At 37.4% G+C, this 13,720-nt stretch overlaps 2 protein-coding genes across 3 annotated transcripts; one reads left to right on the top strand and one right to left on the bottom strand.

Annotated features, from left to right (window-relative positions):
• Positions 1-85: 85 nt before the first annotated feature.
• LOC129776666 (vacuolar protein sorting-associated protein 33A) lies at positions 86-2,271 on the bottom strand. 2 transcript variants are annotated; one of them, XM_055782442.1, is made up of 5 exons: positions 2,073-2,271; positions 1,763-1,976; positions 1,530-1,701; positions 478-1,474; positions 228-412 (listed from the first exon to the last, which is right to left on the bottom strand). In XM_055782442.1, exons 1-5 carry the CDS (start codon positions 2,172-2,174, stop codon positions 362-364), a joined length of 1,536 nt encoding a protein of 511 aa, XP_055638417.1. In that variant the 5' UTR covers positions 2,175-2,271; the 3' UTR covers positions 228-361. The 2 variants fall into 2 exon arrangements, with proteins under 2 accessions (XP_055638416.1, XP_055638417.1); XM_055782441.1 differs by having other exon boundaries at positions 86-1,474.
• Positions 2,272-11,389: 9,118 nt separating this feature from the next.
• On the top strand, positions 11,390-12,400 carry LOC129778197 (mitochondrial import inner membrane translocase subunit Tim22). Its single transcript, XM_055784941.1, has 4 exons — positions 11,390-11,684; positions 11,748-12,066; positions 12,127-12,199; positions 12,255-12,400. The coding sequence occupies exons 1-4, from the start codon at positions 11,551-11,553 to the stop codon at positions 12,335-12,337; spliced, it is 609 nt and encodes a 202-aa protein (XP_055640916.1). The 5' UTR covers positions 11,390-11,550; the 3' UTR covers positions 12,338-12,400.
• The last annotated feature ends 1,320 nt before the right edge of the window (positions 12,401-13,720 follow it).

Here is a 13,720-nt window from a genome sequence, read left to right as displayed (position 1 = left end):
ACATAATGAACAGGATACAACAGAAGGGAGTTGATAACTATTCCCGATTTACGATAATATGAGTGATATTATTTATGATTGCATCTTTGTCATCGGAAAATGTATTCAATTCCTGTATATATAACGCACACTAGATATACATTGGATTCCCTATTTTGATTTTTCGATGAATGTATCCAAAAAGCTGTTCTTGTTTATCAGCTTCGTGGTGCACACCACAAACTCTACATTGTTTTCATCCTGTTGGGCGAGGAATCGCAGGGCGGAGATTTCGGCGAACGTGCAGCCACCGACGAAGAACACCACAATCACTCGAGGAATGTCAGACTGAGAAATCTCGGACGTGAATGAGCCACGTCGACTATTGAGTGCCATCGCTGGTTGGAAATCTTCGAAAGTTGGTCCTGGCAAACTGGAAAGGACATCGTTCAGGGATTGCCACCCGTTTGGTTTGAGATGTTGCTCAATAATACGCACCGATAAGGGAGCGTAAATGCTGTGCACGTAGGTAATATCTTTCGGAGATACTTCCTCGGGGGTTTCTGCAGTTAGATTCAATGTTTTTCGGAGTACGGCATATGTGCGGTTTCCTGTTTGAGGCTTGAGAAGTCCAGCTTTCTCAAGATTGCCGATGGTGAGTAGTGTTTGAATACCATACACTTGCACCAGTTCGCGTTTGTAGTAATCTAGCACTTTGGGTTTTAGTCCCGAACCTGCAATTGATTGCATACACATGAGCCGAAGGACATTTCGGAGAGGCGCTTGCTTTGCCATTAAATCTTCAATGAACGTATTCGGTTTATCTATTTCTGAGCACAGAATGAACTCCTGCTCACAACCAAGCTCGTCTAGGAAGCTATCTGAAGAAATGACTTCCTTGATAAGTTCGGCAATTTTGGTATGCGTTGCTAGTGATTGTTCGTTTGCTTTGATATGTGGAAGACTTTCCACAAACTTTTTTAACTCCTGAATTGATTTTTCACCGTGATTTTCATTTGCTCTGGATCGTATGGATTTTGCTAATCTCGAGAGAACAGCACCAACTGCATTGAAGTTCTTGTCTCGTAATTCTGCATACAATTGTTCCTTTGAGTTTAAAATGAATTGACTTTTTTCGGTATTCCGCTCGATATTGAATCGTTCCCCTGAGCTGAACTTATCAGCAGGAAGATTTACCGTTGTGTTATTTATTCCAAATACCTCATCGATAAGACCTTCGTAGGTCAGTTGAGTAGCAAGCACACTCATTAGGTCAACCGATCGGTCCAGGATGATCATTTGATCGATTACACCCTTGTCGCTGTGTAACACAGTTTCCTCTTCATCGACCATTGTTTTCGTTAGCTCCCAGACTCTCTGAGCACAGCTTCCTTTTCCGTAAACTTTTGGAATACGACCGTACAACTTCTGCAGTGCTATCAAAGAACATGCAGACTGATGAAGACTTGTGGTATCCCCTTCCAAGTAGAGATCCCTTTGAATAACAAAATAAAATGTTAAAGTCATTGAATATTTGCCATGTAACTTACCTGTATGCATCCTTTAATTCCATCGATACCAGATCGTTATCAAATGGAAAAAAGTTACATTTGAACTCTCCTATAAATGCCAGACTACCATGAACTCCTTTGACTTGGAGGCGTTTTTCGCATAGAAAAGATCTTTTCGGCAGAAAATACAGATAGAACTCCTTTCTAGATACTACAAATGAAATAGTTCAAATCAATACAACACGCATTGAAGGTAATTAGCGAATCTCAACTTTTCTTGTTCTGTTCCTCCTCGTGAATATTGTTCGCGATATAATCCATCAGCGTTTGGTTGGGCCGTGTAATGAAGATAATATTTTTCACATCAATATCAACCCACGGCTCTGGCCGCAATGGGTACATCTTAGTGACATGATGTTCTTTCAGGAAAGTGTATCGGGCTACCAAACCCACCGGACCACCTAGTGATTCGTCCCATATAATCGCCTATCGATTCAATTGTGCAAGGAGTGAATATAAGGGAATTCCGTGAACACTGTATATAATGATAGTAATTCTATTGAATGATACCGCAAAACATACTTTAGTTCCTTCGCAACGGTCCAAAATTTCAACCAGCTCCCGAACGGCCGCTTCTTGCAGAAGCTGTATATTAGCACGGCCCCCAGACAGATGGGAGAACATCCTAGCGACAATAGTTGATACGATAAATGATATCAACACAGATTAAAAAAACAGAAATGTTAATGACTAATGATTTGTTGTTGTCTGCTATCAATGTTTTGACAGATCGAGTAAGTCGCAAGGATGCCAGATGTAAAGATTATTTGGACATACAGTGCTACAAACTCGAATTCATACACCATGGATACCTTTTTTCCGTTCTCTTAAAAGTTGAAGAAAAGCTTTCGGAACATTATATTTAAATAAAGAGGGGGAAACGTTTGTTATCAGAATAATTAATTTTTTTTCTAGAATTGTGAAAATTAACTCAAACTCATAATCGTACGGTGATTGAAATTTCAATTCGATTTCGTAGGCGTTGTTCAATTTCAGAATTCCATCTTCAGTATAGTAACGTTTGTAGTGCTCCCGTGGCCGAGTGGTTAGCGTCCCACATTATCATGCCGGGGGTTCGGGTTCGATTCCCGTTCGGGCCGGGCGATTTTTCGTCAAAGAAATTTCGTCCGACTTGCACTGTGCTCACGCGTATTCTAGAGCTTGCCACTCCAGAATACATTCAAGGCGTGTTATCTGGCATAGAAATCTCAATTGAGTACTACTAATAAAAATGACGCAAGTATTACTATGTTGAGAAGGCAAAAGTTCAACTGAGAACGTTAGTGCCATCCAAGAAAAAAGATAGTCACGTTTGTTCATTGCAACTGTCTTTAGCTACCTTTAGCCATTATTCATGAGTTCTTTGTGTATTCGGAAAAAATATACATCCATTCATTCATCAAAAGGTTTTTAATTCGTTATTTTTAGAAATCTGAAGGTTTCTAATTTTTCTACCTAGATTACTCTCATAGTTTCTTTTACTGATATGTTGTGGGAGAGTATCAATAACATTTTAGCAATTGTAATGTAACCATGTGTGAACTTTATGTGTAAAACATGAAAAATCGATTCACATACACCGGCAACGTGACGCCAAGTCAGCATATGTTCAACGTGACTAGCTGAGAAAAATAGTGTATATATTATTATTGTTGAACAACTACGGGACTACGGGGTTTAAGCATTTACATAATATAATTCAATTATTTCCATTGAATTTATCTTAAATTTAGAACTGATTCTAGGCATGCTGATTCGAAAGAGGATATTGCAATTTAATAGTGCGACACCATGAGCAACATTAAATAAATCATTCGTTTGACATTTGACGTGACGGTGCTGCTGCAAGCATAGACTGCATGTGTGAATTGGTGGAGACGGTGACGGAACGTGGACGTTCTTTTCCGTAACGTTCAATATGAATCGTACATTAACGTTCAAAATCTTACACTCCAAGTGTAACGTTCTCGAAACTTTGAACTTACACCCCGGTAAAGAAATGAAAAACATATTTCTACGTTAAATCTGTATCGGTAGAAATTTTGAAAAAACCTGAAACATGTTTTCAGTTTTTTAAACAGGCTTTACTCATATGCTTCAATTTTCCGTGATCGTCGCATTGTATGATTTTAGAGAAGGATTTTACGTTCGTATCAATTTTTCTATTTTTTGACGCAGCACTGCGTTTTTTATTCCAGTACTGAGGTGTAAGTTTAATGTTTCGAACACGAGAGCGTTTCATTGAAGGTGCAAGGTTTTGAGCGTTATTATCTCTTAGCCGGCTAAACAAAGTGGTATGATAATCACCTATTTCCAAAGATAAAATGTCTAAGAGTAATAAGCTTATTATTTTGTGACCCGAAAGTTTGTTTGAACAGCTTAACAACAGGCTATTAGAATCACACAAATCTGTATCTAAGCATGTGCCCGCTCGTAAATCCACTTAGGGGCGAAAGACCTTCAGATTGAAGTCCCTTGAAAATAAGAACAGGACAGAACGGAAATCCATTTAGTTATGATTTTGAAGTGGCTGGATAATATTCTCGCTCGTTCATCAAGGAATAATGCTCTTCTTCTCCAAATCCCTTTTTTATTCTGCTACCGGTCTGAACAGAGTCTCTAGCGAAAAAAGTAGTATCGACGAAAATTCGCTACGCATTGCGTACAAATGGTGCCGTTGGCAAATATTTGATAGCGGATGATACGATATTTTGATATGGAGTAGAGAATATTTCACCATGTCAAATAAACCGCCATGTTTGATAAAAGCAATAATACCAGTGTTGAATGTTCACGAAGTACGAAAGAATGTAGAATGTATCAACTTCCGTTGCTTCTATAAAGCTACCCATCGATCATTTTCAGAACCAGAAGTCAGTTCAAAAGAGTGCAATTTTATATATTTCCCTTTATCAATTATAATTCAATATTTTTACAGGAAATGAAAAAAATTAAGATTATACATCAATATCGATGCTCATCGACTTCAACGTAATAAAAACGGGTGACTGAGAGCGCCACACGCAAACCCAGATTATACAATTAATACACAAAACGGTTTAGTTTTAGCTGTTCCTACTGTCAGAAAGGCCAACGATTCTCATGCCTCGGGAAATCAAAACCGGACGGCTCGCTGAAAGGTCTTGATTGACATCAAGCAAGAGTTGAATCCAGTAAAAGCATCCGTAAAATCCGCGGAATCGACCCAGCTTTCTGAAGGGACTAAACAAGACTATCCCGAGAGGGATATTCCGTCAAAGGAAATCGGGAGCAGCATCATCAACATCTCTAATGAAAAACCTAGCGATTCGGCCGGTTCTGATGGCTTAATTCAAGCACTGTGGTAGGAGGTATCGAAGAGCTACATAGAGCTTCATGAAGCTAAAATCTGAATCACTGAACCACAATTTCCCATATGTTTTGATTAGATTTTGAATCTAAATAGATTATCTTTAGGCTGCAATGAATAAATATATACATTGAGCTAAAATACAATAGATATAAACTTAATTAGACAAATTTATTATATCGCTCTATGATACTTGAAAAGCTAAAACGTCACAGGCTCACTACTATTAAAGCACCAGTCAGTCCAGACTACCTTTCCATATACGTACCCTGACGTGCGCTATCATACTGAAATGTCTTCACATATTTCATAATGTCTTCACAAAATCAAATGTCTTCACAGTAATAGCTGATTTACACATTGACCAGTAATTGGCGTCAGTTACTTGAACGTCAACGGCACGCCATATTTAGATCACCAGTTGACTGGTGCTGTGCGTTTATTGACGAATTTACGCAAAGCTGAATCAGCTCATGCGACATCTACATTAGAGCTCAGAACCACAAAAGTGAGGGTGTATGTTTATTTTACGCACTGAAAAGTGCGATTCGCTCGTAATTATTAATTTTATTATTATTTAGATTCATTTCAGCCACTAAATGTCGTCAGTATATGGTTAGAAAATTATTGTTTTGTATATTGTCGATGGTTTCAGCAAGCGATTTTACCAAAGTCATAGATAATTTTCGAAAATTTTAAGTTTGACAATGCATACTGGTTATTGATACTATGGATAATTGCGATGAAATCGATATCATATCTAATTGGCTGATATCATTGATTATGTAGGGGCCGATACGAGAAGGATTTGCAATATTTTTAGCGCAAAACACCCTATTCATCGTTTACTTAGTTGAAAACAATTAAAGTTACAATACTTATAACAAGCCATTCCTCGTAATATACATAGCACATTGTAAAATGATGATTTTCTAACCTTTTCAGCGTGGAAAGAATACACGAAACCGGGAAATTTGAAGATAAATTCTGATTTTTCTAGAAAATTTGAACGAATTTCATACCAAAAAAACAAAACATCCTCATTTTACTCGCTGCGCCATCTGGTTGTAAATCCAACGTAAATTCGTCAATACACATTTTCAGCAACTGGACAGCTTGGCTGTCACTTTATCCGTGATGACGAATGACAGTGGCGACGTCTGGTGGCGATAACCATTTTGGGAGGCAAATTAATCTTTATCGGTTTTGTAGGCCCGGAAGCAGTTTTAAATTGTCAAAATTTGAATGAAAAATTCTACTTCTTGTTAATTTACTAATTTTTATATAAATTTCCTGATATTTCCATGATTTCATTGTCTATTATCATTTTCGCTTCAATAATCGAACACATGAAGCACAATGCCGTCAACGCGAATGAAGATTCTTCCATGTATACGTTGAGGGAGTTGAATTTGATGTTCCTTGTACCGTCCAAAAAACAAAAAACAAAGCTGCAAATTATGCGCCAGTGGCGGTGCCACGATCAAAGCACTCCCTGAATCACATTAGCCGAGCCAGCTGGCGGAAGCATATGCATAAAGGTTACTAGGTTACTATTTTCAACGACAACTGTTTATTTATTATACTGCTTCAAATACCTTCGACGAAATCAAATGTAACCATACCAACGTAAGTAATAATATAAACAAATCCAAACTTTTCGTCTTGCCATTCCTCATACGTCTTTTCTAAATAGTGTAAATTACGAGCCACCTGTTAACTCCACCATCTTGGTACCGTCGAACCATCCAGTGTTGGCAAATGTACAGATTTATCCGGAAAGGTATATTTTTTCATTTTTTTTTATTTTGTTCTGTACAGTAAGATCACAGATTTTTCTCATAAAGCACCGATAGGAACTGATAGGAATTTAGCTTGCCCTGTAATTTGTATGTTTGTATGTTTGTACGTTTATATGTTTGTAACATGTTTGTCTGTAGCGCATTACCACATCGATAGAAATTTGAGCCCCTTCCTGTTGACCGATTGATCTGAAATTTGGAACACACCTTTATCTCTGCAGTCATTATAAAACTGAGAATTTCATGATTTTAAAACTCCAAGATGGCTGCCGCTACAAAATGGCGGATTACATATTCTCGCAAACTCCTTCAATATGGGTATCAAATGAAAGAGCTTGGCTAGTAGAACACAATTATTCATGAGGAATGCAAACCCAAGATGGCGACCACTACAAAATGGGGGATTACACATTTTATCAGAACCCCATCAATATGTATATCAAATGAAAGGGATTGACTAGTAGAAGACAGTAATTTATGAAAAATGCAAATCCAAAATGACCGCAGTCCCCAAACAACTAATTACTTTTTAAATGGTTTCATTCAGCTTGACCTGTTTTATGTATGTTTGAATGTTTGTAGGATTGTCCCATATTAATAGAAAATTGACCCGTTCCTACCCAGCAAACATTAAATCGCATAACAAGTCTATATATATCATCATATGCCCTAAAATTTGGTTGGCATATAATGCGCCTAACTGGCATATGTATGCAAAAGTGGAGGCCATATACATACATGGCAAATGCTTACCGAATTTGTTTGGATGAATATGCAACTTTGACCGGCTATAATAGCGATTATGTTGAAATTGAATTGCGATCTAATATGAATATATTCATGAATTGTCGAAGCACCAAATACGACTTTTGCCATACTCATATACGATTTATTACAGACATAGAAAAAAAAAATGGCGCAAAATATTTTCGTGAAATGTTTATTATAGCCTCACGAATCGCCATTTTTATATATGAGTATTTATGTTTGTAGAAATTATAATTGTTTGATTGACTTTTGTTTGATTGTTGGGAGTGGATATGAATGTTTAAAATGGTACAGATTGATGTTTGGTGAAAACTGCTCCGATGTGGGTTCGAACTCCGGTCGTCTGGATTATCATCCACCAGCTACCTCGCGCTGCTATCTGAAAATTAAAACAGCGGTTAAAACTTTCGAGTGCATCAGCATTTCATTGACATTTCAATATGATGTAATATGTTCTTTATTAGGATCTAATATGATTTACTGTTTCATGATTTTCTTCAGCATGCAACACGATTTACTACAGTACTGAATCGATTTAAATTATACGCTTATACGACACACAAACTGCATCAGCGTAATATACGCATATGATGCGGATTAAATATATTTTACGACAATGTACATCATAAAATTGATGTTTATTATACCGAATTGTGACTTGATTTGATAATGGTATATAAAATCGAGTTTTTACATTTTATGCGATTTCAAATATACACGATACATACTTTGATTGATATTATATGCGATTATGATTTATTCGGATCTCTTGTAAGACTTGGTACGTGCAAAATTATACGATTTAATGTTTGCTGGATATTGACTGATTGATCTGAAATATGGAACATACTTTTAATTCTACTGCCATTATCAAACTACGTATTCTATGACCTTGAAAAATTTATTTTGGCCTTCGCTAAAAATGGCTGAATGACTTGGCATGAAGAACACGAAACATAATAAAGAACATAAATTCAAAAAGGTCGCCGCCACTAAATGGTCGACTATGTATTTTTCGCAATTCCCTCAATATCGGTATCAAATAAAATGATTTGACTAATAGAATACAATACATCATGAGAATATTCCGAAGAAAATTAGGTAAGAAATAAACGTTGGATTTCCATTATCCTCAGTTAGTTGTTTCATCATATACTCCACGATGTTATTTTAGTCTCATCATTGCCCTAGATCAATGAAAGAACGGATGTGATAATTACTAACAGCTACTTGTCAAATTATTTTCTAGCTCTTAGTACATTAAACCGTTTAACTTAAAAAGGTTTTTTTTACTTATTTTATTTCCTAGTATCTCTACATTAAAACCATTCGAAAAATTTGTGTTTTTTTCAATTTTTGTTTCTTACCTAACTTTCTTCGAAATATTTGTTGAATAGGCATTTCGATTTCACACAAATGTCTAATATGACGCACTGTTTGGAAGAAATTGTCCTTTATCTATTGGCGCCAGTATCTAGAAAATTTTCTATTCGCTGGCGTGGCCAATTACTTGTGCGATACTTGCGCAAGTAACTGGAGCCGGGTGTTTACATGGCTCTAATAACTAGATTCTAGTGATTGGATTCTTCCACTAGCGCGTTGACTGGCACCGTCTAAATCAGCCTTCAAGACACTCTGTTCAAGTTAGAGGCCAATTACTTGTTCGATACTGGTACAAGTAATTTGAACAGAGTGTCTGTTCTCTGTTCACTGGATACTTCAACTAGAGCGGAGCGCTGACTGGCATCGTCTAAATCAGCCTTTAAGGTCCGCTTAAGGGACCCTTTAGACCTTAGGCCTACTGTCAGAAAGGCCAATGATTCTCATGCCTCGGGAATCGAAAAAGTTGGTCCGACCCAAGGCGCCTCTATATATACCAGGTGAAACAATCATATGAAATGCATTTTCAGCCATATTGGAATTGCTGTCGGTATTGTTTACAAACGGCATCAGATCGCTGCCGGCGGCTGTCTACAAACTGCTACGACGCTTATTCGAACGATGCCTACCATGTTCCGCTTTCGCAAATTTTATGAAAAAGAAAGGGTGATTTTGTAGACCGGTCCGACCCAAGACCCAAGATAAGCGCCTTTCATCAATGTATAACAGGTGAAGCAACATCATCATTTCAATAAGAAGGGGATTACAGTTTGTGGAGCGGGGGTTGTTTGTTTTGTTATTGCTAGGATACGCCATTATTGCATTTTCACATGCGAGAGTAGTGGAAATGAGAATGAAATTCTACAAATTCATCCCTTCTTTTTCTCATAAATTCGCGAAAGTCGAACATAGTAGGCATCGTTCGAAAAAGCGTCGTAGCAGCCGCCGGCAGCGTTCTGTTGCTGTTTGTAAACAATACCGACAGCAATTCCAATATGGCTGAAAGTGCATTTCATATGATATGAGGAGGCGATCTGGCGTAGTGGTAACATCCATGCCTCTCACGCTGAAGGTCACGAGTTCAAATCTCACTCCCGACATTCTTCCAAAAATGGAAGTAAAAGTGACGAACCAGCCAAATGAGTTGAAAATCACTATAATACAGATAAAAAAAAAAAAAAAAAAAAAAAAAAAAAATTCATTGAAACGAAGTTCCATTGTTTCAACGTTATGAAGTGTATGTTTCGAGGGCTATCAGTGTTGGTGTGTATGTTGTGAAGAATAATCGCCAATTAATCAAAATTTCACCGAAAATGTTACTGATTTCAAGAACTAAGCATACGATCGTTCTCTGGACCTTTTTACCACATAAATAATCGAAATAAGCCACGATACAATTGTCATCTGTTAAAAAAACAAACAGTTGAATGATTTCATGAGAATTTTGGCTCAAATTATCATGCAACCGTGAGAGCTTTCAACATTGTTTTGTTTCTTCCATATACATTCCATATTGAATGCAAATATTACGACACAATATTTTGCTTGCCAATACAGATATACTGCTCCACCTCTATATGTACTCATTGGGTCAAACCAAGGTGTTGTACTATAGGTGGACCGCAATGTCAAAACTGCTGTTCGGCCCAAGACGGGTCTATGGTACTAGGTGAGGCCGTTTCGTCACTAAGTTGGTTAGGGGAGCGGTATATGAAAACAGTACGGAAGAAAGCAGAAAGGGAATTTTTTCCTTGAAGTGTGAAAGAGACAGAATGATCACGAGCGAGCTTGGGCACAAGCGTATTGTGTTTTGTTTTCAAACAAAACACAGCAGACTTCCAAGATGGCTGAAGAGTGGTTGGTTAGGGGAGCGGTATATGAAAACAGTACGGAAGAAAGCAGAAGGGGAATTATTTCCGTTGAAGCGTGAAAGAGACAGACTGATCACGAGCGAGCTTGGGCACAAGCGTATTGTGTTTTGTTTACAAACAAAACACAGTAGACTTCCAAGATGGCTGAAGAGTGGTTTTAGCAAGTTGGCCCACCTTAGGATATACTTCTACGCGCCTTGGGTCAAACTACTGTAGGCCAAGGAAAGTAGAGTGGAAGGTAAAACGTAATGTCAGAATTGCCGTTCGGACGTATCCCGTAAGTTTGAACTTATTTACATAGATGATATCCAAACAACACTAAACATTGACTACAGTTTCGCCGGCACGGTTGATTGTCGTTATGAACCAGCACAAAAAACAAAGCTGCAAATTATGCGCCAGTGGTGGTACCACGATCAAAGCACTCCCTGAATCACATTAGCCGAGCCAGCGGTCGGAAGCATATGCATAAAGATTACTAGGTTACTATTTTCAATGACTACTGTTTATTTATTATACTGCTTCAAATACCTTCGACGAAATCAAATGTAACAATACCAACGTAAGTAATAATATAAACAAATCCAAACTTTTCGTCTTGCCATTCCTCAAACGTCTTTTCTAAATAGTGTAAATTACGAGCCACCTGTTAACTCCACCATCTTGCTGTAGGCGATTACCTGAGAACGTGGTCCAAATTTTGATTGCATAAATGCTGCAGCATGTAAAACTCAATATAAACATTACTTGAAACTAGATAATATTAAGTGAAACATTCGTTCGGCATAAGTATATAAAGTTACAGTCAATTCTAATCTTTTTTGACGGAGATGTCCACATTACTTCCAAAACCGCCGAGTGCGGAAGATGAACCAAAAACGGATCAGCCAAAATCAACCGGATTGTTTTTCCCCAACTCAGATTTGGACGAAATAGCCAGACACTTTATCGGAAATAATAACAGGTAGGTTGTTAGAAAACAATCTCTGTTCTTTTAGATTGAATAAAACTATAATTGCCTGAATAGATATCGTGAGAATATTATAATACCAAAGATGTACGGGGCTGTCCAAATTAAAACCAACGAGGAAAAGCTGGTGGAAGCTGCTTTCGAGAGTTGTGCTTTCAAATCCTTGATGAGCTGTGTTCTAGGATACGGGCTTGGTGCTGCTATAGGGCTGTTCAGTTCTTCTGTCAACCCAAGCATAGCGGACCCAATGTCGACTGAAAAGCAACAAACAGCGCGGGAGATCTTTCGGGAGATGAGACAGGCAACACATTCGTACGGTAAAAACTTTGCTGTGATCGGAGCCGTGTTTGCTGCTGTCGAGTGCGTTATCGAATCGGTGCGTATTGATCGTTTTCATGCATATATCTTTCTATTGACGATTCGGTTAATTTAACAGAAACGGGGAGTATCCGATTGGAAGAATGGTACCTACGCAGGTGCCGTTACTGGCGGGCTGATTGGCTTAAGAGGTAAAAGTTATTCCGATTGAAGATAGCAGGATTTCATAAAAGTATATTTTCACAGCTGGCGTTAAAGCTGGAATCGTTGGAGCGGCTGGCTTCGCTGCATTTTCTACAGTAATCGATTATTATATGCGGCACCGATAATGATGTGTAAATTTGCATATTCTGGTTAGATAATATAGGGAAAATAGTAATTAAAATTGTCTACGTGATTAGTATAGTATTTACTGCAATATTGGGGAATTATTGTTTGTTTAGGGTTCTTAAAGGTATTTGTCTATGTCTACCAAGCCTCGGTTATATATATATATATATATATATATATATATATATACATATATATATATATATATATATATATATATATATATATATATATATATATATATATATATATATATATATATATATATATATATATATATATATATATATACATATATATATATATATATATATATATATATATATTAGGCTGTCGAAAAAGTCCTGCGGTATTTCCGCGAGTCGTCGTTGTAAGCGCGTAGTTCTAGTTGTATTCATTGTATCGAGTCATACTATAGCTTGTTGGAAAGGTATTTTAGCGCGCTATAATATAGTCCATGACACTGTTTTGTTTGATTAAGTCGTTCATGAGTTATAGTGTCGCAAATATGGAGCAAAATAAAGAGAAAATCCGACATATTTTACAGTACTACTATGACAAAGGCAAAAATGCATCTCAAGCTGCCAACAAAATTTGTGCAGTTTATGGACCCGATACAGTTTCCATTTCCACCGCACAACGATGGTTTCAACATTTTCGTTCTGGTGTAGAGGTCGTCGAAGATGCGCCACGCTCCGGAAGGCCTGTCGTCGAAAATTGCGACAAAATCGCTGAATTAGCCGAGGAAGACCGGCATAGTAGCAGCCGTAGCATCGGCCAGGAGCTGGGGATAAGTCATCAAACCGTTAATAACCATTTGAAGAAGCTTGGATTCACAAAGAAGCTCGATGTATGGGTGCCACACACCCATACGCTCATGAAGAAGAGGCCATCTTTGATAAACAGAGGCCGCATTGTCTTCCATCAGGACAACGCCAGAAGGGCCAAGTGCAGTGTAAAAATATAAAAGTTTGAATGAAATTTTTTACTTCATATTGTTTGAACACCTAACACATGTAGTTCTGACACTCACTTAACCATTTGTCGATGCATTTCCTGTTTGTTCCACAAATAATTACTATTATAATATAAAATCATCATTAGACACAGCTTCGTTCAATATGTTTCTGCGATATAGGAAAAAACCTCTTATTTCATCACATAAAATAAATATTCGATACGTTAAAGTAAATTTTCATTCATAATTTTGATTTTGAAAGCAGGTTTATTCCACCTGAATATCCATCATTATTTTCGCCTCACAATGAAGGCACACGTAGCTTAATGCCGTCTACTCGAATATACTCTTCAAAACCAGAATCCGAACTGGATTGCGATTCCAATAATACAAAAGCAAAAGCAGCAGATTTTCCATTTTCATA

This window comes from Toxorhynchites rutilus, chromosome 3, assembly GCF_029784135.1.
Source record: "Toxorhynchites rutilus septentrionalis strain SRP chromosome 3, ASM2978413v1, whole genome shotgun sequence".
NCBI lineage: Eukaryota > Metazoa > Arthropoda > Insecta > Diptera > Culicidae > Toxorhynchites > Toxorhynchites rutilus.
The sequence above is the reverse complement of the archived record's forward strand: the minus strand, read 5'-3'. Positions and strand labels throughout refer to the sequence as shown.